Genomic DNA, 22,784 nt, shown 5'->3' on the forward strand with positions numbered 1-22,784 from the left:
CTAAATGCCATATTCTGTAGGTCTCTGATGTTTTTGAAGACTGCCTATCTTTATGTAATCGATCTGTCTACAAAATCATATCTATCTGTTAAACCTAGGATGCATACTCCTGTGATAAATTACGCTAGTGTTTGACATGACTATGAGTTGATTAACCAGCAATTAACTTGTATTACCTAATACCCTAATCCGTTTTTAACAGCAGTTTAAAAGTATTAGAAGTAACCTTGACTTTCTACTAATATACTAAAGCGATCAAAAATACTTATTTTTGCATCAATATGCAAAATACTATACCAGAATTCAAATTAATCTTATTTGAGAATAACAAATAAAAATGTAAGTTGAATAGATTCAATAATCTACCTTTCGTCTTATTCCTACAAGATATCCCTGTATTCCCCCTTCTTTGCTTTCAATCCCTTTTTTCCTTGTCTAAGAAAGAAAAATAGAGCAAAAAGAAAAGAGAGAAAACCCTGAATATAACCTTGTTTCACTCTGAATAAAACCATTAATAATTTATAAACATCTCCCAATGACAATAAACATTCATAGCCACAGAAAACAACCAAAAACCTATTCAACCCCCTTAAGGAAAACTGGACGTTGTTCTCATGGATTTCTTCTAGCTGACATTTTGGACATGCAGAAATCCTGTTAGTGGGCCCAAAGAAAATTGGGAAAAGTTGGTTAATTAAGCAAGCAGTAACATTTGTGTTCCAGTCTTTGAATGTTGAGAAATTTCAGGCTTAATAAAAGTCCTGTTTGGAACAGTCTAAAGTGCTGGACCAATTAAGATTAGTAGCTTTCTTCAAAGATCTCTTGGGAGCAGGCTTTGAGGAGAAACAGCAATTGAAACAGTTGAGGCAGGAACAAGCAAATGCTGGAACATGCAAGATGCTGGAACAGATATGTCAATGTCTCAGCAGGATAATAAATAGTGGCTTGAACTGCTAAATTTGTAGTAATTTGTTAGCAAGAGAAAAAAATGAATGTAACAAACTGTAGGCCTGGAAGCCTACATTTGGAAGAAAGTCTCGTTAAAACAAACAAACAAACAAACAAAACACAAGCATTTCTCTGTTCTTGCAGGAGAAAGGGTTGGGAATGGCTGCCCCTACTGCCTTGTGTGGTTTCCAGTACGCAGCCATGACTTGTCTAGTGCAATAGTTTACAGCCTTTCACTTACAAGTCTCTGCCTCAGGGACCAGCTCCTATATTAAGGAGGACAGCTTTTAGTTGTTACCGCCAGAAGAGCTTATGTAAAAAAAGGTGGGGTGGGTATTGAGGCAATCTATAGAATGGGGAGAAGTGGAGCCAATTTTGGAGAGAACTAGCCCTTCTTGGGGCCGGCTAGTCTAACTTTAAAGTAATAATGATGACCAGTGATTACTGTTCACCATGTGTTGGTCCAAATTGTGTATCATCACAGCAAATCTGTAGAGCAACCCTATAGGGCCATCAGTAATATCAACTCCCCTGTCAGATGTGAAAACTGAGTCAGAGCTTAAGCAGCTTTCCTAAATTGTCTTCCTCTAGATCTTGACTCATGAACCCTCCCCTTGAGTAATCAGGACTACCCAGAAACCCAGTTCCTCCTCTAAGAAACACTCTGTTGCATCTTTCCACCCCAGAAAAGAGCCTGGTGACAAATCAAGACAATGAGGATGAAAAGAAAGAAGAAGTGGAAGATGATGATGAAGATGGAAATAAGGTCAGGGACCAAACCAAAGAGCAGAAAACAGAGGAAAACAAGAGTGAGGAGGAGAAGGAGCAGGAGGCCCAAGAAACAGAGAAAGAGAATGGAACAGAGAACTCCAGCTCAAGCCAAACCTCTGGGACTCAGTCTCCACCCCTCTGCCTCTCTGTGCTCTCAGGTACAGACCAAGATTTGGGTCCACAGCTCCTGGAGGCAGCTGCCAATGGTGAGAGCCATAACCCCCATTTACTTTACTAATTCTGTAGCCCCACAATTCTCTCACACCCCAATTTGTTCTGATCCTGCATCCCACTGTGCTGAAGAATTTTGATAGAGCCCTGTTATCAGCCAAGAGAGAGCTGGTTGGAAACGAGTGTGTGCAGACTGGGTGGCATGGGTGCCGGCATTGTGGGTAGGTTGTTTTCACTTCCCCTCACAGGCCTGCCTGTGCTCTTGACCAATATGGAGCTGAGCCTCGGGTGCCAAGAACTTCAGTGGCTGCTGTCAAGGGAGAATCTGGGCCCACCCCGCGTGCAGCCTGGCTTCTGTCTCTATCTGAGCACTACCCTTCCCATCCGTGCTTTGGAACAAGGTGAGACCGGGCTGTAAGCTACTAGCATGGCTTCGTGGACATACTCAGCTCTCAGAATCATCCCTCTGGGAGATGGCAGGGGCCTTTCATTCAACGAGGCCCAGAGCAGGCTCAGAATTGCAATAAGAGAGCCGAATTCCTTGTCTACTCCTCCCTTGACTCTGACATGGGTGAACTGGCATTTTTCATGTGACCCAAGTACTAGGTTGTGATTTGCTGAAAAAGGTGAATGTTCTGGATCTGGGTCTAAACATGGAGATACTAGAAGAACAGATGCTGCATGAAATCCTGTGCAGAGAGCGCCCCGAGCTTGAAACCCGCTGGCAGGACCTCAAACTCAGTGCAGTGGATACCTCTAAAGCTGTGGAGGATGCTGAGGTGCTTGGGGGCCCAGTCTGTGGGGTGGGATAAACATTGGAAGGGTCCAAGTACAGAGTTGGAGCTGATGTTCGGGGATTACCACGAAGGTCCAGGTCCATCCAAAAAATTACTACATTCAGGAACAGTTGCTGATGATATTGCTACAATACAATGGAAGGTGTCCGAAATCATCCAAGCTTCTGAGACAAATGGTGAGGACTCAGGCAAAGCTATGCCAACTGAGAGCTGACTGGGAAGAGCTAGAAGAACAGAAGCTGGAGGAGGCGGCGGTGTGGGCACCCTACCGGCAGGTAGCTTGGCATGCAATGACTGTGGTGGAGGCTCTAAGCACACTGCAGAACCTGCTGCCATTTTTCTGTATGAATTCAGAGAACTGGTTGGCAGTGACAAGGCGGGCACTAGACAACATGAAGCCGCATGATAGTCATCATGGAGAGGACCTGGACAGCCATTTGCTGAAGGTGAAAGTATACCTGACCCGCCAGCTGCTGAGTAACGCTGTGGCTGTCCTAGGCTTGACCCATGCGCCCCTCGTGGGTGCCTTGGGTGCTCTGGCCCTGCTTCAAGTGACAAAGATGACACCAAAGCTAGAAAGATTGGCGCTGTGGCCTGGACTGTCAGCCTCTCCCAGCACAGGCCAAACCACTCAGGTCCCTGGTGTGGTTAAGCCAGCCTGGCTAGGTATAAGAGCCTGGCAAGAATGTGGAGTGTTGGAGGAGCTGTCTGCATTTGCTGGGCTTCGTGCATCCCTGGCAGGCCACTCCAGTGTGTGGCAAGATTACCTGTCCCTATCATCCACTGTGCTAGGGCCTGCACCTGGTCCTAATTCTGAGCCACTTAGCCTCTTCCAGAAGCTGATCCTGTGGCGTGTACTGAGACCAGATTGCCTGGCAAGTGCCCTAGCAGACCTCACCACCAGCCTACTAGGTCGGCCACTAGAAGAAGACCTAGGTGCCCCTACTTTGATCTTTGAACATAGTCGGGCTACTCAGCCCATACTGATCTTTCTGCCGCCACCTGGCCACCCTACAGCCACCCTGCATCCTGTGACTGTCATCCGGAAACTGGCTGCCAACCATGGAAAGGTGTGAATCTAGTCACTTGGCCCAGAGTAAGTGGGCTTCTGTGGGCTGGGATGGAGTATGGGGTCTCTGTCCCAGCATGCTCATGAGTCTTTTTTACATCATACGGTTACTTTACGATTATTGTGGCATAACTCTGAGTCTGTCAAATCACCCCAAGATCACCTTGCAATCACTCTATCACCTTTATATTGGTTCCTAGACACAGAAGAATCTGCATGTGATAGCACTGGGCTCTCAAGACTGGGACCCTGTGTCAGCTACAGTCAACACTCTATGCCAATCTATGCTCCAGGGGCACTGGTTGGTGCTGGATAACTGTCATTTGATGCCCCGTTGGCCAAAAGAGCTGCTACAGCCATTGCTGGGATTGTTCAATGGAGCCAAGGGTAAGCATACTGTAGGCATAAGATTATTGTGTAATTCAAATGCTGATTTCTGTACCTCCCCCAAAATATCTGGTTGCAATCTTTGTTCAGAGACTCTCCTGTCTCAATATTGTGTAAATACTACTCCTCAACTGACCCCTGATATGCCAATGAAGTAGCTTACAGCCAATCACTGAGCAGGGGAGAGGAGAGGGCTGGACTTCCTACCAGCCAGGGGAGGAACAGTTAGAAGAGGAAGTGGGGGAGGGAGAGATTCAGCTGGGCAGAGGTCCAGGAGACATCAGAAGAGAGGAGATGGAACAGCGAAGCTACAAAGTCCAAGTATCTCTGGGATATATGCTAGGAGGAAACCAGATTAGCTTAGAGAGCTAAGAATAGAGTAATAACTGCACTGTGAAACTTATTAAAAATAATATAATAGAGTCTCAATTATTTGGGTAATAGCTGGGTTAAGAAAGAAAGCGAGAAACAAACACAATATAAAAATAACTTTTAACAGTGTACTGCCTCAGTATGGCTTCAAGGATCCTACCCAATACTTGGTCCTGAGATTGAATTCTAAGGCTTCATGGCTGATTTCCAAGTTCTAAGCCTATCTCTTTGGCCTTGTGTCTGAATCCTGTTGTTCCAGTCCTGAATATGACCCCTGGACCTGTGGGTCAGTCCATTCATTACTGGAGGATTTATTTCAGCCCCTTATCTAACCTTAGACTCAGAACTGTTAGCAGAACCAGAAAGCAGGAATGTGGCCACTGTACACAATGATTTCCGTCTTTGGCTGATTGTGTCTACTGAGGCCAGTGCTTCCTTGCCAGGTGAGCAGCATCCCCTTACAAGCTATCTAGTCCAAGGGAGGGAAAGTAACTCCACTGTGCTGACTCCACACACTGCTGCTTCCACAGGGATGCTGACCCAGCACTCCATGCCTGTTTTCTGGGACCAGTCCTTAGAACTGGGCCGTATCTTGATTGACAGTGTGAATTCCCAGCAAGGACTCTGCGCACAACCCCTCACCCAGACAATGCCTTTGTTCTTCCTTCATGGCCTCCTACTACACAGACAGCTCTATGGGTTAAAGCTGCAAGCGCACAGGGGGCGCTGGTGAGTGATTCCCCAGTCCCATTCAGTCAAACAGCAAACACTGAGTATCTTCCACATGATCTTTGGAACCTCCAAAGACTGAAGGCAAGGAAGTCTTCTCCAAGGACTTTATCTGCAATCTCACTTTGAACTGAGCTTTAAAAGCAGACACAAATTGGGTAGAAACAGGGGTTTTGTTTTGTTTTTGTTTTGAGCAGAGGGAATGACTTTAGTGTGGGTGATATGCATATATATGCTGGTGATAGACTAGAAAAAGGTGAAGTTTATCAAAAGGGGCTTTTAGAACCGTGGCAAGAGGCCTGGGGTTATCCTGCAGGTATCAGGAAGTCACTGAGGGGGGTTTAAGTAGAAGAGAAAACTTGATTCTGCGTGTTGAAAACATCACCCAGGCTGTGAGGTGAAGAACAGGCAGAGGGCATGGGCCTGCAGAAAAGACCAGTTTTAGTGGAGGATATAAGGAGGAGATCATGGCATGAGTGATAGTTAGAGGTCAGGAATAAGTACAGTGTGAAGGATAAGGATGGTTCCTAGACTTCCTTTTAGACAACTGGGTGGCTGGTGATATCGCTCACTAGGCTAAGAGGTGGAGCAGGTCTTACAGGGCAAAGTGAAAACTGTAGTAGAGAGCAAGTTGTACTGGGGTGCAAAGTAGTAATGTCCTGCGAGCCCTCATGAGTCTGGAGTTCAGGAGACAAGCTTTCAATGAAGAAAAGATGTGAGAGTCCTCAGTCTGTTGCTATTAATACTCTCTGTACCCTTACTCAGGAGTCAGGTGACCTTGACCAAGGCTCTTCAGACCCAAGAGCAGCTGTGGACCAGTCTCAGCAACCCCAGTGCTGCCTTGCTGGAGCTGGCTGGTGAGGTCCTCCTCCTGTCCCCCAGAAGACCTGGAAAAGGGTTGGTTGGGAGTCTGAAGGCCAGGACACATGTGATGAATAAACACACAGCTTTGATTGGAGGGGTGATGGAAAACCAGAAGGGCTGAAGCTGAGGGCCCCTGACTTCATCTGCAGTTGAAGTTTTCTATGGAGGTTCTTTGAGGGACTTGGAGGACAGAGAGGCCCTGGCTAGCCTGACACGAGCCTGCCTGGATCCCAGGAGCACGAACAGGGTCCAGCCACACACACCTCAGCATCTGCTGGCCACTCTGATGCCCAGCCCAGGTAAGCTTCAGGCAGCTGTCCATACTGGGGTAGGGAATAATAGTGCATTGCACTGCTGTCCCCCACAGGAATGTGGTGCATAATATCTACACCAATAAAGGAATGAGAAGGCAATGTTGATAGTTATGGGGTTAGAGGAAGGCCTCCTTCCTAGGGTCTGGTGGGGAGAATATATTTTGTTCCTCACCTCCTCACCTCCAATCCTAAGAGTTAGGGAAGCTGGATGCCATGACGGAGTTCAATGCCCGGATGTACCTACTGCCCACACCAGCTGAACCTCGCAGCTGTGGGCTAAATGAAGGGCCCAAGGCCTGGCTGTTGAGACGCCAAAGTCGTGCTCTCCTGAATATGCTGCAGCAGTGTTCACCTGTGTGGGTTCCTTCAGTGTACGGAGGACTCACCCACTACAAAGAAAGGCGACTTCGACATCGCCTGGTGCAAGCCAAGAAGAGGCTGGTGGCACTTCAGGCTTTGCTAACCAACTACTGTTGCTCAAGCCAGTGTGCCACCCCCTGGGCGGTGCTTGGGCCCAGTGCCCGGCAACCTCTGGAGGGCTTCTTGGAGACCGAGGTGCTGGAACTGAGACAGCTGGTGGTCATACTGCAGCGTGACCTTGACTGCCTACTGCAGCAGCTGAAGGGTGAGACCCCGTGCACTTCCAGCCGCTGTGCCGCGGTGGCCCAAGCTCTTTGGGCTGGTCGCCTACCTCGGCCTTGGAGATCTCATGCACCTGCTGGTCCACAGCTGCCTTGGCAATGGCTACGACAACTGTCCCGCCGTGGGCAACTGTTGGTTCGCTACCTAGAGAGCGATATGAGCGAAAATGCCAACAAACCAGAGCGCATATTTCATCTGTCAGCTTTCCGACACCCCCGTCGCCTGCTGCTAGCGCTGCGTTGGGAGGCTTTCCTGCATAACCTAGGCTCTAAATCCGGCAGTTCGCACCCTAGACATCAGGAGCTGAACAACCACCCTCTGCATATCCGGGTATCTTGATGTCACTCTTTCTGCTCCCAGTTCCTGATCCTTAACAGAATCTGATTACATCCCATCCTGTCTGTCCCTGACTGACTCTTACCTTCCCAGCTTTGCTTAACTGTTTTCTGTTGCCGCCCCCCCCCCCCAGGTGGAGAACAGCCCAAATCCCAAGGTTCCAGAAATGGGACTGCTGCTGATTGGGTTACAACTCCAGCACGCAGAGTGGGACCAGATAGCTGGGGCCTTGCAGGATAGTTTTTCCAGCCAACCCAGCCCTCTGCCTCCTGTCAGCATCAGCATACAATCTTGGAGCACCAAGGAAGCACCAGTCTCAGGTGGCCTGAGTGTGTATTCCTGTCCTGTATATATGACCGGGCCCCTTGGCACCACCAAGCTGCACAGCAAGAACATCCTGATGTACCTGCCACTACCCACAAAACTCAGCCCCGACACCTGTATCCAACGGAGAGTCCATGCGTGCAGCCCAGCCTTATCCTGAGCCCAAAATAAAGCTGTAGTGATGCCAGTAATCACTTTTGGGACATGGGAGAAGATTGGAGTGTGTAGAGAGTGAATGTGACACAACGAGGTTAAAGAATGCTACTGATAGAGAAGGGGCACATGTACAGAACAAGTGGGGCAAAGGCTGTGGGTACATGGGCCTGCTGTCGTGTTTACCAGGGGATCGGCAGATCTTCAATGGCTAACACAGAATTTTGGGTCCTTGCACAGCTCTCTACTATGGTCTCAGCAGTTGCGCTAAACATATCCAGTGGGTGTTTTCTGAATGTAGAACCCTAAAGTTGAAAGTGGCTTGAAGGCATTTAGTAGCATTATTGGAACGCCCCAGTTCTGCCTTACCACACTCTCTGGTTGAGTCATATACCAAAAGCAAAGGCCAAATGGGACTCAGGGCCCTCACTCTTCAACAATAACCAGCTGAGCAGGCACTCCTCCACATAAAGTGTTCTTTTACTGGTAATGTTGCTCAGCACCAAACTGTTGCTTTCCTTGGAAACCTATTTCTTGTCCCAAGGAAGTTCCAGGGACAGGTTCTACCCTTCAAAAGCATGCTCTGCAGTTGAATGCTTGCTTCCTCTAAGCAGACCACACCTTTTAATAACCAATTCGTCCATTGGTTGCTATTAGCACCTTCATTAGTCACTCACCCTCTAATGGCGCCACCATGAGGGGACTAAGCCTTCTATGCATGCATCCACTTAGGGAATACATCATACCCAAAGTTCACCAAAGGGTCATATCTCTCTTACCTTGGAAAAAGCACCTGCCGCCCCACGCACGCTCTTTCTCTGAGACACAGTCTTGCTGTGTTGCAAGCTGACCTTAAACACCTGCCTCCGTTCTCCAAATGCTATACCTAGAGGCACAAATCACCATATCCAGCTTAAATGCATTGCCCAAAGTGTCCTCAGATATGAACGCTTAGCTATAAACCCCCATAAAACTCAGGAAATATTTCAAACTATGAAACTCCCATTCTAAGAGGGTGGAATAAACACACACCAAAGAAGGGCTGGACTTGAGCAAGACTAAAGCTCAGCAGGACAAACATTAAGTCCTGTAGCCATGGTCAGAAACACCCTAGGTATGTGTGATGCGATATGAGCTCAAGGACATGGGACCATCTCCACCACTGATGCTTTGCCATCTAACAGCCCATATGGCTTCTCTCTAGGGCATGCTCCACTCACTGTCCCAGGCTTTGCTTGGCAGATATTCCATGTCCATGGCGCCTCTAACTTTCTGGAGTCTCCTCTGCAGCTCTACTCACACTCTCACCTTCACACATTGTCAGAGACTTCCTGTGGGGAATCTGGCCTTCCAGATTTTGAAACACAGAAAGCCTGTAACTCTACAACTCCTACATTCTATATGCTGGAAACCCCAGCATCACATAGGCAGTGCTGCTGTCTGCCATCAGCTCAACACTTTCCTAAGTGGCCCTAAGAGAACAGCTCTCAAAGCAAAGTCTTTTGAATGAATTTAAAACCTTTATACCCTTGTGCCTACCGTGGGTGGCAGCTGGCCAGTTGCTGAGATGCCCTCAGGTACTTTTCTATTGTTCTGATGCCAAGCTCTGATCATTGTTTTGGGGTTTGTTTTAAAGACTTATTTTATGTACATGAGTGTATGTATGTGCACTATGGGCATGCCTAGACCTGTGAAGGTCAGAGGGTATTAGAGACTTTGAAACCATGTTACGGAAAGTTGTGAGCTGCGATGTGGATTCTGGGAACCAAATCCAGGTCCTCTGCAAGAACATCATGTGCTGTTAACCACCGAGTTGCTGCTTTAGCCTGTCTTTGAGATAGGGTTTCATACTGACGGTCTGAACTTGAACTTGCCCTGTACCTGAAGTTGATCTTGAATTCTTTACCCTCCTGACTCTATCTACCAAGTATTGGCTGGCATTGGTGGAGGTGAACAACTACACAGTCTACTCTTTCTAATGGCCCTAGTCTCTTCAACAGTCACATTTCTCTTGGCTTCAACTTTCAATTTTTTTTTTCCAAATTTCAACACTTTGCTTTTAGTAACAATTCTATAAATTTAAGTAAAAGCAGCTACTAATAAGCAACCACGCCATGCCTGGATGCCAGGCTGCCTTGAAACGTCCTCTGCTGTATTAACTAGTCTGCACCTTTAAATTCAGCCTCATGCAAAGACTCGGGATACAAGTTCTTTGCTAGGATTAAAAATGAATGGCATGTAGTGGTTCAGTTCCCCAAGAGAGATGTTATTCTCATCTTTGTTGTCTGCACTCCTAACCAGCATTCTTGCCTTCTGAGTTCTCACCCATTAAGCGTTTCTAACATTCTGACACCTCTCTAGTTTATAACTCTGCACTTTTCCAAATTCTGTTCCCAAACCAATCCCAAAGAATCACAAAGTCAGGTTTAATCACAGTAAAACCTGACTTCTCCTGGATAAATTTATGGTTAGACTTTCCATCAATGTGACAAATATCTGAAAGAAACAACTCAAGGAAGGTGCCGTCTTGGTTCATGATTGCAGGAGTTAGTTCACAGTGACTCCATTGCCGTCCACCTGGGGATAGGCTGAGCACCAAGGCAGTGAGCATGAACTGGAGTAAAGTCAAGTCATAATGGTCAGGAAGCAGAGGACAAAGGAAGCAGCTGGAGGCAAGATACACTTTTCAAGGTTAAATCATCAGTGACCTGCTTCCTGCAGTTATGGCCTAAATTTGAAAGTTCCTACCGTTTCTCAAAATAACACCCAACTGCTTGAGACCAGACCTTCAACATACTCAAACTCAAACCACAGTATGTGTGTGCATATATATATAAAATATAAAGTGAACTATTCGTAAAAGAAATTTTTAAAATTCCTTTTGGAGCTAGAAATGCGACTCATTTGGTTGGTAGTTTTTGCCTACATGCACAAAGCCCTGGGTTTGATCTTAAGCACTCATTAATTTGGAAATAGCATCTAAAATTTTGAGATTATACTTTTATGCATATAATTATACTATTGGTTATTTATATTCCTGGTAAGAATACATACAAAGAAGAAACATTAAAATAAATTTTCACAAATGTCACTATGTATAGGAATGACAAGTCAGAAATATATTGGGATAATTGCTAAACGGCACCAATGCCGTATCTCTTCTTTGTGGGTATGACTGGAGGCTTTTTGAGTTTTGTTTGTTTTTAATCTATGATGCTATATCTCACACTGATAGTTGTTTTGGTCAATTACAAAGGAGCAGAAATGAGTCCTGCTTTGGTAATGAGATGATTTTGCCTTTGCTCCCTTTTCTTGTCTCAGGGACTACAACAGCATATGTTGAGATAGTGTTTCCATTAGCTGTGTCCCTGAGTGTGAGCAGAGTACCTCTCAATCTACATTAATAGGAAAAAAAAAAATCACCGAAGTGACATGGCTCAGCAGGTAAAGGCATCTGTCTCTAAGACTGACAACCTGGTCTGGATCCCTGGAAACCACAACATAAGCAGATTACCGCCGAATGTTCTCCATATTCCATACACACATACTATGGCACACACATTAACACTTTCCCTCCATAAAATAAATAAATATGTAAAAAAAAAAATTGGGGGGAGGAAAGGTTGAAACAGGGTTTCTCTGCGTAGCCTTGGCTGTCCTGGACTTGCTCTGTAGACCAGGCTGGCCTCGAACTGAGATCCACCTGCCTCCTAGAGTACTGGGATTGTAGACGTATGCCACCACTCCCAGCTTAAAAAAAAAAAAAAAAAATCTTAAAATTATATCAGCTTTAATCATCAATGGTTTGGGCTTTAAAATAATATTTTATTTACATTTGTGTTTTGCCACACATGTATGTCTGAGTGTCAGATCCCCTGGAATTGAAGTTACAGACAGTTGTGAACTGCCATGTGGATGCTGGGATTTGAACCCAGGTCCTTTGGAGGAGTTGCCAGTGCCCTTAACCACTGAGCCATCTCTCCAGCCCCCAATATTTAAGGAGCTTGCTTACTGGTGCCTCAAAAAATAGCAATGTACCTCTTACTCAAGTGAAGCCTAATGCAGACATTCCTATTCATAGTGACTATCTAGTTTTGGTGATGCCCAGGGACAAAAAAACATCAAGTTGGTATCATTGTAACTTTTATTCCCCTGATTCGTCATCTTGGAGGCTTACTGCTAACCTAGACCTAATCCTGAAAGTTTCTAGCCTAGGCCTAGAATGTTTTCAGCCCCCAACTGTCTCTACAAAAATGCCCCCTTGAATTTGTCTTTAGGATTTTATGTATTTATTTTCTTTATGAGTACCCTATCTGCATGTATGCCTGTATGCCAGAGGAGGGCATCAGATCTCATATATAGGTGGTTGTGATCCACCATGTGGTTGCTGGGAATTGAATTCAGGACCTCTGGAAGAACAGACAGTGCTCTTACCAGCTGAGCCATCTCTCCAGCTCGCCTTCTTGAATTTTAATTCAAAACATAGCTGTTCTGGCAAGAGATCACATCCAATGACCTTCTAGGTCTAGACTGAATACAGACATACCTTTAATCCCAGGAGACAGAGGCAAGATCTCTGAGTTCAAGGCCAGCCTGGTACAAAGCAAGTTCCAAGTAGAGAAAAGCTTAGGTCTAAGCATAGTGGTACATGCCTTAAATCCCAGCATGCAGGAGATAGAGGATGCAGATCTCTTAAATTCTAGTCAGTTCTGTTCAGTCAGTTTGGTTAAGTCAGTGAGTTGAGAGGCTGGGCGGTGGAGTTGAGTTTGTGGCAGTTCAATTAGTGGAACATGCTAGATAGATTGGGTGAAGACAGAACAAACCAAAGAAGATTAGAATAGACTGCTAGAGTTAGTCTGATGCCAAGCAGAGCAATTCAGTCAGAGGCAGAGAGAGAAGCCAGATTCAATCAGTCAGCTAGGAGAAAAGTTTGACCCAGAATAGCTGAGTTGAACCAGCTAGCAAGAGTTCAGAAGGAACTAGAAAGGGTGAGCTTATTCAGCAGTACGTCTCAGAAGCTGAAAAATTCTAGGCCTAGATTGGATTGTACAGAGGCTAGGCACTTCCAGGACTAGAATTAGGTTAGCAGCCAGAGGCAATAAGCCTTTGAGATGACAACTACATTAGGCAAATAAAAGTTACTTTAATAGTTAGGCAATGTGGAAATAACATGAGGGAACTGTCTCTTAAAAGATCTAAGTCTGGAAGCAGCAATTTCAATATTAACTAATTGTCTCAACTCCATTACCTGTTGATACGCAACTCTATGGGAAGCTGGGGAATATACAATACAATTGACTTCCCAGGAAGACAATGCGTATGAAGAACACAGCCAATTCTCCACTATAGCACATACCACCATGTAGTGCGTCAAAGATATGTATGAGTCTAGGGACACACAACAAATCCAATATGAGGGAACACATGGGGAACTGGTTGGGAACCATATAGACACAGTGACTGGTCCCTCTTATCAGCACAAGGAAAGAACTGCCACACTGTCACCTGCTGCCTAGCCAGCATTTGGCAGGATAAACGTACATGGGTTTCCCATGTGCCCCTTGAAAGATAACCAATCTTGAGGGTATATTGGGACCTTCCCTGGGAAGGCTTCTTGCTAGGTGAGACTCTTTTAACACTAGATGGCAGTAGATCTACTGTGTTCTAGCTTGCTGCCTTGTTCTAGCAAGCTGACAAAAACAGCTTGGGGAGGAAAGGTTTCATTAGAGTCCATCATCAGGGGAAGCCAGGGCAGAAGCTTGAGGCAGGAACCTGGAGGCAGGAACTGAAGCAGAGGCTATAACGTGGCTTGACTAGTTTGCGTCCCCTGGTTTATTCAATTATCTTTCTTACACAGCCCAGGCCCACCTGACTATGATTGGCAATGCCCAGACTGGGCTGGGCCCTCCACAGGATCATCAAAAAAATGTCCCACAGACATGCCTAGAGGCCAATCTGATGGAGGCATTTTCTCAGCTGAGGTGTTCTCCTCCCAAGTGACTCTAGTTTGTGCCTATTTGACAAGAAGTAACCAGCATGCGCTGTCAGGGTTAAGAGCTATAAATCTGAGGGGCAGTTGGTTTATTATCCTAGGAATCAACCAAAGTCAGTTAATGCACATGTCCCCCTGGGGAGATCCAGGGACCTCACAAGGGTCAACATTCAAATGTTTGTCTTGGTAAAACACATCAATGATGTATTTGCTGGCTAAGTTTCATCTTCTGTAATATATCTTCATTCTGATCCCCAAACAAGCAGGAAAGGTAAAGAATAAGCAAAAGATCATATTCTCCTAATACACTGAACTACAAGAGAATCACAAAACCCTTACTCCTAACACTCTCGAGCTCCTGAACCAAAGCCAAGTCACCAACCTTCAGGTCCCTTGTTATCTTAGAAAAAAATAAATGTTTAAAACATTCAGCTGGATTTTTGGTCACAAATAATTGATAAAAATTTGTTTTCTGATTATGAGCATGATTTTTCTTCATTTAAAAGTAGAATAAGGGGTTGGAAAGATAGCTCACAAAGTACTTCTCTTGCAGAGGGCCCAAGTTCAATTTTCTACACCCTCATCAGGCAGCTCGTAACTGCCTGTAACTGTACCTTCAAGAAATTCAATGTCTCTGACCTTGGCCACTGCACTCACACATGCACAACCTGACCTCATACACTTAATTAAGAAATAAAAATCTCTAAAAGTAGGACAATTAGAGGGTGCAGAGTGACATCTGGGAAGGTTAAGTGTTGAAGCACCCTAAAGGTAACAGGGTTTGTGATAGCTGGACAGAGAGACATATCAATGGTGCATAAAGACAACTGCTGTGACATGATCACATTCATCGCTGAAGGAGCTTAATTGTTTCAGACTCCAGTTTTCTCCCAAAATAGCTAAACTCCTTGCATACCATGATTCTATCACCTTAAAAACCTGCCCTTCAAGGTCACCTTCCTAGTTAGGGGAGGGACTGGGAGAAAACACAAAGGTCTTATCTACATGTTCGTTGGTCTGAAAATGTCACTCCCACTATCCACTAGTCACAATGCCTGCCTAATGCACAGGGCTGGAAATGTATGTCCAAAAAGAGGGCACCGGGAGAATTTCTTCCCCAGGAAAGAATACTGTAGGAAAATGGCAGGCAGGTATAAAAGTGGAGAGGGCTGTGGTGCATGAGGAACAGATAGCTCAGGCTGGAGTGGAGGAGTGAGTGAAGATGCAGCTGGACAGCAGAATGCCTGGGTAAGATTACACTAATGCCTGAGAAGTCGGTCTTTTGTTCCCAAGCAGTGAGAATCCCTTGAAGGATGTTCTACAGAGTTAACACAATCTGATTTACATTTCATAAAGACCACTTGGCAGTAAGGAAACTGACTTGCTTTGGGAGCAAAGGCAATTAGATCCCCATAGCAATCACTGCAGTAGCCAAAAGTCCTAGAACCAGGTGGCTAGTTAGAAAACTCACCTGGGAAGGAGGATGACCTGGAAATGAAAGGCTCGAATTGTTAGTCTCTGTGAAAAGCTGCACAGGGCTCTGTGCAATTACGTAATTGGTGAGTGCTTGGGGCTGAGCTGTCTCTGCCAAGATCACACTGTTTCTTTTGGAACTATGTTCTCTTAGGACTGTATTACAGGAACACAATCAGGAGCACATGAATAACTGCAGAAGCAAGAACACTCTGCCTGGAGAGCTCTGAAGGGATACTGAACATGCACCAGGTCTAGGTTGATATCCACACTCAACTTCACTGTCTCCTACAGCTCTGCAAGAGTAGGGTTGCTCTTTCTCTGCGGTGGAGAAAGGCTGCAGCAAGTCTGTACGGTTCTTCCTCCTTCTTTCGTCTACTTCTGTTTTTTTGAGTTTTGCCTGTGGACCACGTGTGTGCCTGGTGTGCCCAGAGGCCAAAGTGGGCACTGGAACCCCTAGGACTACATGGTTATGAGCCACCTTGTGGGTGCTGGAAATCAAACCTCGGTCTTGTAAGAGCAGCCAGTGTTCTCAACCACAGAAACATCTATCCAGCCCCACTATGATATTCTTAGCTGGCTGACAGTCCTGTGATCAGCTCAAGATGCAAATAATCTTAATGAGAATGTCTAATTCCGAATAACAATAAATAAACTGGCCCTTGTTGGTGGCTTTAAATCTTTCCCCTTCCCAGCTCTGCCTCACGGAAGTCAAGGAGCCTGCTTTGGGAAATGGAGGAGAGCTTCCTGCTCTGCACACTTCTTTTCCACCTCCTTGCTCATAATTCTAGGCCCCAGTACTGACAAGGAGAGGCAAGGGAATGCAAGTCTGGTCTGATTGGGTAGTTCTGTGTCCAACAGGCCTGATGGACATTTAAAAGAGTAATCTCATTAGTCCGATGGATACTGCACTATTCTGGGAGGTCTCCCGAAACTGCTCCATCAGCCCAAATGTCTGACTCCTCGCCGCTTGCTATGAAGTCTCTTTATCTCTTCAAAATGATCCCACAGGACAGGTCAAGCCTACCCTACACTCAGCATAAGACGCACAGAAGATACTCATGTGCTACTGCCAGGGCACAATCTGGGAATGCAAGCCAGCACCAAAGCAGCATGCTACTGCCACAGTATCCCAACAGCCTATAAGCTTTTCCTTGCTTGGTATTTTTCCAAGGGCAGGAGTGAGACTCCGGGCTCATTATTCCTCAGTGGAAGAAATAAGTATTTCATGCTTCCCAAATGGTTCCGGTAGATCTTAGCTAGAACTATGAGCAGAAACCTGATTGTCTCCCCTTTCCTACAAACAGGGGCTGGGTTCTGACGGGCCAGGAATAAGGAGGGTCTTACTATGCACCTCTTGGCTGGCCTGGAACTATGTAGTGCAGGCTGGTCTCGAACTCAGACAGCCTGCCTCTGCCTCCTGAGTGCTGGTTTTAAACGTGTGCGCCACCATCCAACCATCATTCATTCTCTTCTTATCTTCATTCTCCTCTCCTCAAAATCTCAGTCCTCCCCTACTTTCATTCTCTATGAACAAATTTTGTTTCCTCCAAGGAGAAAGCCCAAAGACACTAGAAAAGAATTTCTAGGACTCAACACGGATGTACAGAACCAGAAACCGTAAGAGACGGTTTGGAACGCAGCACTACAATGAACCTTGCAGATGACTCCAGTCACCCTCAAGTTTGCAAGCTACTGGCTTTCACAGTTAATCCCTCCCATTACCACTCACCGCCTGATCCTCCCCTTCCTTCAATCTGTACTGCTCATCCAAGCCTGCTGTTCTTTGAGCTGGGCATGCTGTGTGCACATTCAGGTGCAGGTGCAGGAGCCAGGGGGACATCGAGCTCCCTGCTTTATCATTCTACGCTATCACTTGGAGACAGGTTCTTACTAGCTCATCAATGTTCAGGTAACTTGGCTGGCCTACAAGCCCAGTATTCTGCCTCCACTATCCCAACCCTCCGCAGCTCCTGCACTTTTATGCTATGTTGGTTCGTGCTTGTACAACAGTCCTCTTACCCACTTAGTCATCTCCGCAGGGCGGAAACTCACCCTTTTGCATGGCCACCAGCACATCCGGTTTCCAGCAGACCCTTCCTCCCCATGCCCTCTATACGGTACCAACTACATCTTGAGGGTCTGCTGGCACAGCTGCTCCAACACTAGCTCACAGTACCCTTAGCATAAGCTCAGACTTGGCTTCTGCAACACTCCTGGTTCTATCAATTTCAGCAACAAACTCTAAAAACAGAACAATAAATATGGCTTGAGAAGACTGCAGTGAAATGGATAAGCCACCCACATGTGTACTAAGGAAACATTTTGCATACAGTATGTTGAAAATAGCGATACTTCTGGGGAGGGGGCTTATGAAACAACTAATAAGCTATTTGGGAAGATAAGGAAACTTTGTTAGTGAGATGTTGTTCAGTACCAACAGCACACACAAAAATACTAAATGGTGTCTGCTAAGGTTGGCCCTACAGTCCAGCCTCTAAACATGCCTTCTGGCCTGTGTTTTTCTTCAAAATCCTTATTCCTTTAGGACTGGAAGCACCTAATTGGTTCAGAATCCTGAGACTTATTTGCTCCTAGAAGGAACTCTCAGGTCTTAGTTTTTGGGGACAAGTAGATGCCTGTATCTGTATACCTGGATTCAAAGTAGATACCTCTGGATGAGCTCAGCATGTCAGCCTTGATCCTCTTTCCTCAGCACTAGTTCAGGAAGTTGAGGACCTGTAGTTTTCTAAGACATGCAAGGTAGGTACCATGGCCAGACCCTGCCAATGAGCAGCCCAATCAGTTGTTGCTAATAAACAGAGATCCAGCTTCTTTATTAGCTCCTTCCAAGGAGAGCTTCAAATGCACTAAGCCTCCATACAGCAAAGCTTATGCCTGCTTACATGCCTATACCAAACTCTCCCAATCTTTCTTGGTCATAACTAATTTACTCCAAGCTTGCTTAAGGGTGCTTTTTAAAGAACTGTAAGACTGACAACATACATACAATAGCCATAACCAGTTTATTCAGTGCCTCCTTAGTATTCCCAGCTCTGGCTGCAGCTCTCCTCAGTTAACCCATACAACATGGTGTAAGACAAGAACTTTACACTTTTCAAATGAGAAATGGAATATGCAGAAATTAATAATTCCTTAAGATGGGTATGGTGGCTCACGCCCGTTATCAGTAATCAGGAGGCTGAGGCAGGGGAACTGCCATTAGTTTTGTTTGAGGTCAGCCTGGACTAATATGAAATGCTACCTCAAAACAACAAAACTACAATTTAAATGATTCTCAACTCCAAAAAAGAAAGAAACTAAGTAACACCCAGCCCAAAGTGACAAACTGACATTGGGACCTGCCATAAGGCAAAAGGTGTCTACCTGCAATCTTGAAGTTGAGGGAACAGAAACTATGGATAAGCAGAGGTTGATCAATACAGGTCAGAAGACAGCACAGTGGAGTGCCCAAATGCCTTCTGAGAGATGAAGAGAAACCAAACCCAGAAATCCATCAATTCCAAGCTAACTAGTTTCCATGATACCTGAAGTGACCACAATTCCCAGACAGCTGTATCCATGCCCTCACGATAACCTTCTTGAGCCTGCCCAAGTAATTTCTTGTTTTCTGTAGCCAAGAAGACTCCACTGGAGTAGAGCTGAGCTGGAGGCTTTACCACGGTGTTCTTGGTACAGGCAAAGGGAGGTACCAGGTCCTGGATCACAGCCTGGGTCGATACCATCTTCAGAGTTCAGAGTCTGGAGTCTGAACTCTCCCTTTTCAACAGGTGTCTACTGGTCACCTGCGCTTGTAGAGACAGGGCTGAAGTTTCAGGCCTGAGAGTTGGGCTTTTGGTCCTACTCGAGGAGGCCCAGTCTTTTCAAAGTCAAACAAGAAGAAGTGGCTATTGGTCAGGTCCTAGGAGCAGAGAACACCAATGAGCTGCAAATCTTCACCTCAACCACACATCTCTGTTCCCCCTGCTCAGACAGCTTCCCACAGTTCCTCCCAGAGTTCTGTCTTGAAAGAGCAAAATGCCTATCTGTGGTTACAGCCTCCTTCCTGAACACCATTACCCAGAAAAAGGACAAAAACAAGGGCAGACTTCTTAAGGACTCCTCACCTTGTAGATGACCTTAAAGCCAAGTTTAGTCACAGCCCCCAAAAAGGACCGAAGATCCTCAAAGCGGCTGCTGACTTCAGCTACTTTGAGAAGACCCCTGGGAAGAGGAGGAAGTCATGAGGAAAGGTATAGACACATGTATGCACACAAAAATCACATGTTCTAGGGACTCACCCTGACTTCAGCACACGATTCGCCTCCTCGAGGAAGTCCCTGATGTTAGTCCCCATCAGTGAAAGGCAAAACACAGCCACATCCACAGACTCATCCTCCAGAGGCACCTGAACGTTAGATGGAGCACACAGTGTTGTAAGAGGAGATTCCGCAATAAGTACTTCAAGTGGATACTAGCATGGGAAGACCAGGAGGATTAGGCCAGATACACAGAGGGGCTTACCTGGGCCATGTCACATACAGTGACCCTGGGGTCCAGAGAAGCCAAGTCAAAACAGTGCACAGGGTTCCGGACACTTGAAGCTAGGCGGCAATCTCCACAGCCAAAGTCAGCTACCACCAAGGATGCAGGCCTGGGAGTGGAAGGAGGGAAGGGTCACATACTGGTCTGCTCAAAGTCCTTGATCATCACCCTTGACATGGTCCACAACACACACACACACACCACCATTACTTCTGGCGGAGATCTTTGGCGATCCGGTCCACTGGGTGCAGGGGCCACTTTTTCACTTGTCTTTGAAAGCCACGGTGATAGAGGTCAAAAGCCTCAGGGTCTTCCTGGAAGAGGCGTTGGGCAGTGCTGCTGGGCCTCGAGTACAACTGTTCATTAAGGTATCGAAATCGGGCCCCATCCAGCCGTTGCGTCATGCGTGCTCGAAGCGCTCCGGCTCTAGTCTCTTGACTGTCTGACTTTGGGGCAGGAGGTACCTCAGCCTCCTCTGTGGAAGGCTGGGGAGGAGCCTGGTCTGGAGTCTGAAGTGGCCGAAATTTGTTCTTGTGTCTCCGCTTATTCTTCTGCCGGTTCCGCCACTGTTTGCGGCTCAGGGTGTGTGAGGAGTTAGGTGACGTGGACTCAGGGCTTGGCTTAGGTGGGTCAAGTGTAGCAGTACTTGTCCTCGAATTGTGAACTGCAGAGAGGAAGATGAGAAAACAGTTAAGGTTTGATCCCCTAAATTAAAAGGCATGGCAAGTTATTCTGGCTATTCCCTTGTCCTTAAAACACAGTTGATAGCCTGGAAAAAAGTGCCTCTGACCAGCCAGCTCACAGTGTGTGTGCATGTGTGTGCATGTGTTAGAGAGAACTTTGTCAACTATGCAGTCAGCTCACTGCCCCCATACACACATACACACACACTGGTACCTGTTTGATCAATACCGTCCAGGTGCTGGGTTGGGTGTGAATGAGAGTATTTTCGGCATTTCCTCTTTCCTTTTTCTTCAGCAGAGGTCCCACCAAGAGAACCTTGTCTGTGGTATTTCCTTTCTACTTCCTTGCCCTCGGAGTCACTGATAGACGGTGCCTGTTTTTGACATTTCCTTTTCCTTTTCTCAACTACTTCCTTTGAGGCGTTGGCAAGTGAGGGCCTTTGGAGGTGTTTGTTCTTCCGTCCTATCACCTCCTCATCCTCAGAGTCACTGCCAGGTAGGCTGGGAGACTGCTGGGAGAGAGATGCTGCTTCCAGGGCTCGTAATGTGGCCAAAAGATGGCGGCGTTTGCGGCCCTGGAGGCAAACAAGGGATGAGAGTAGGTGTGAGAATGGATGAGGCCCAGAGAATACAAAAGGCAAAGTGGTGGCCTGGTTCAACTACTGGTGGTTCTTCCCAACCAACTTAATGAGTTTGTTGTTAAGTCTGCCAGGCCCAGAACTTTCAGGCTGTAATTTCAACCTCTGGGAAGTTGGAGGGTAGAAAATGTTCCCATCCTACTTTTTTTTTTTTTTTTCAATTTTATTTTATGTGCCTCAGTGGTTTTGCCTGCATGTATATTTGTGTAAGGGTATCAGGTCCCCTGGATTTGGAGTTACAGACCATTGTGAGCTGCCACGTGGGTGCTAGGAATTGAACCCAGGTCCTCTGGAGAAAAGCTAGTGCTCCTGACCACTGAGCCATCTCTCCTGGCCCCCTCCTACTTTTTTAAGCATGTAAAGGATTGTCAGTTGTTAGAGGAATGCGCTAAGGCCACAGAGCCAAGACTGCAGGTATCTCTGCGTTTGGCAGACAGCACTACAGGGAGGTTTCTTGAAACAGGAAGGGCAGAATCTCACATGTCTGTTAAAGATGTTCCTAACTGCAGTAGAGACAATAGCCTGATAGGAAGAAGCTGCACACAGGAAGGGCACTGGCTTGCATTAGGAACATGGGTACAGACATGAAAAGAACACTCTGGACTGAAAGTCAGGAACACCCTAAGGAGGTACAGTAATCCTCACATCTGCTGAGGCTCATAGGAAATGGCCTGTTTTCTGGGAGGCTGATCTGGGGTTCAAGTCCTGAGACTGGTCCTCAACCAGGTTCTGGGTTCCCGGAGGCCCCTTTGAATAGTGATTCTGATAACCTTCCCTATTACCTGCCTTCACCGTGTCCAATATACTTACCACACAGCAACTAAAAAACCCTTTCACGACTGGGGGATGCAGCTCAGTGCTGAACGCTTTTGTCTACCATGCTGAAGCACTGAAACTGATTCCCAGTGTATAAAGTGTCGCCGGGTGGGAGAAAATTTGGAGAAACCACTCCACTGCTAAAACTACTCTACTGTCTTCTACCCTCAGTGTACGCAAAACTTACTTAACTTTTCAAACTTTTTATTTACTCTGTGCTCCAAGCCCCGACCCCCGCATTCCCATTTGGACACACTTTAACCCTGAGGCTTCTGCTCGTTTTTCTAAATCTCAGGTACGCTCTTCTCCACACAAACATTTCACAAATTATATTTTAAGGTCAGTTTTTTAGGAGTTTCCGGATCTTCAAATCAAAACTAACTCCCCCGCCACCCCGATCCACAAGCAGCAGTGCAGGCTCTCCCTCTGCCCAAGAGGTGCCGGGGCGGCCCGGGCCGGTTTGCTTAGCTCCCTTAAACAGCCCATTCCCGGGCCGCTCACCTTGGCTGGCGGCGCGGTCGCCGGCCGCGCCTGTGTGGTCGCGGGCCCGAGGCCCACGGCCGCCGGGGCGGCCTCCACCCATTCGGGCTCCTCGAACATGTCAGCGGCCGGCAGGGTCGGCGGAGCCCGAGCGGCGGCCCACGCGTCCGGAAAGCCTGGCGCCGGGGCCCGCCGGAACCCAGCTCCTGAGCGGACGTCCGCGGAGGCTAGAGCAGCCCGCGCAGAGCGGGGCACCATCGAGTGCAGCCGCCGGCGAGCT

The 22,784-nt window shown here is 46.7% G+C and overlaps 2 protein-coding genes across 2 annotated transcripts in view; one reads left to right on the forward strand and one right to left on the reverse strand.

The window, feature by feature from the left end:
• Positions 1-8,187, forward strand: part of Dnhd1 (dynein heavy chain domain 1) — a 69,732-nt gene extending 61,545 nt beyond the window's left edge. Inside the window, exons 33-43 of the mRNA XM_055597453.1 lie at positions 1,635-1,925; positions 2,139-2,291; positions 2,491-2,669; positions 2,792-3,757; positions 3,957-4,143; positions 4,854-4,958; positions 5,046-5,244; positions 6,010-6,101; positions 6,258-6,407; positions 6,616-7,394; positions 7,534-8,187. Coding sequence (XP_055453428.1) covers positions 1,635-1,925; positions 2,139-2,291; positions 2,491-2,669; positions 2,792-3,757; positions 3,957-4,143; positions 4,854-4,958; positions 5,046-5,244; positions 6,010-6,101; positions 6,258-6,407; positions 6,616-7,394; positions 7,534-7,884 — 3,452 coding nt within the window. The 3' untranslated portion in view covers positions 7,885-8,187. The remainder of the gene's footprint in view (positions 1-1,634; positions 1,926-2,138; positions 2,292-2,490; positions 2,670-2,791; positions 3,758-3,956; positions 4,144-4,853; positions 4,959-5,045; positions 5,245-6,009; positions 6,102-6,257; positions 6,408-6,615; positions 7,395-7,533) is intronic.
• Positions 8,188-18,349: 10,162 nt separating this feature from the next.
• On the reverse strand, positions 18,350-22,777 carry Rrp8 (ribosomal RNA processing 8). The gene is made up of 7 exons (XM_055597390.1): positions 22,526-22,777; positions 20,785-21,145; positions 20,098-20,551; positions 19,867-19,996; positions 19,644-19,750; positions 19,470-19,566; positions 18,350-19,264 (listed from the first exon to the last, which is right to left on the reverse strand). Exons 1-7 carry the CDS (start codon positions 22,760-22,762, stop codon positions 19,145-19,147), a joined length of 1,506 nt encoding a protein of 501 aa, XP_055453365.1. The 5' UTR covers positions 22,763-22,777; the 3' UTR covers positions 18,350-19,144.
• Positions 22,778-22,784: the final 7 nt, after the last annotated feature.

This window comes from Psammomys obesus, unplaced genomic scaffold, assembly GCF_907164565.1.
Source record: "Psammomys obesus unplaced genomic scaffold, mPsaObe1.curated_primary_1811, whole genome shotgun sequence".
Lineage (NCBI taxonomy): Eukaryota > Metazoa > Chordata > Mammalia > Rodentia > Muridae > Psammomys > Psammomys obesus.

Coding starts and splice junctions, on each gene's coding strand:
- Rrp8 (XM_055597390.1), bottom strand. CDS start 22,762: ATGGTGCCCCGCTCTGCGCGGGCTGCTCTAGCCTCCGCGGACGTCCGC. Junction 21,146..22,525: donor CGACCGCGCCGCCAGCCAAG/GTGAGCGGCCCG, acceptor GTTTGCCTCCAG/GGCCGCAAACGCCGCCATCT. Junction 20,552..20,784: donor GGACGGTATTGATCAAACAG/GTACCAGTGTGT, acceptor TCCTCTCTGCAG/TTCACAATTCGAGGACAAGT.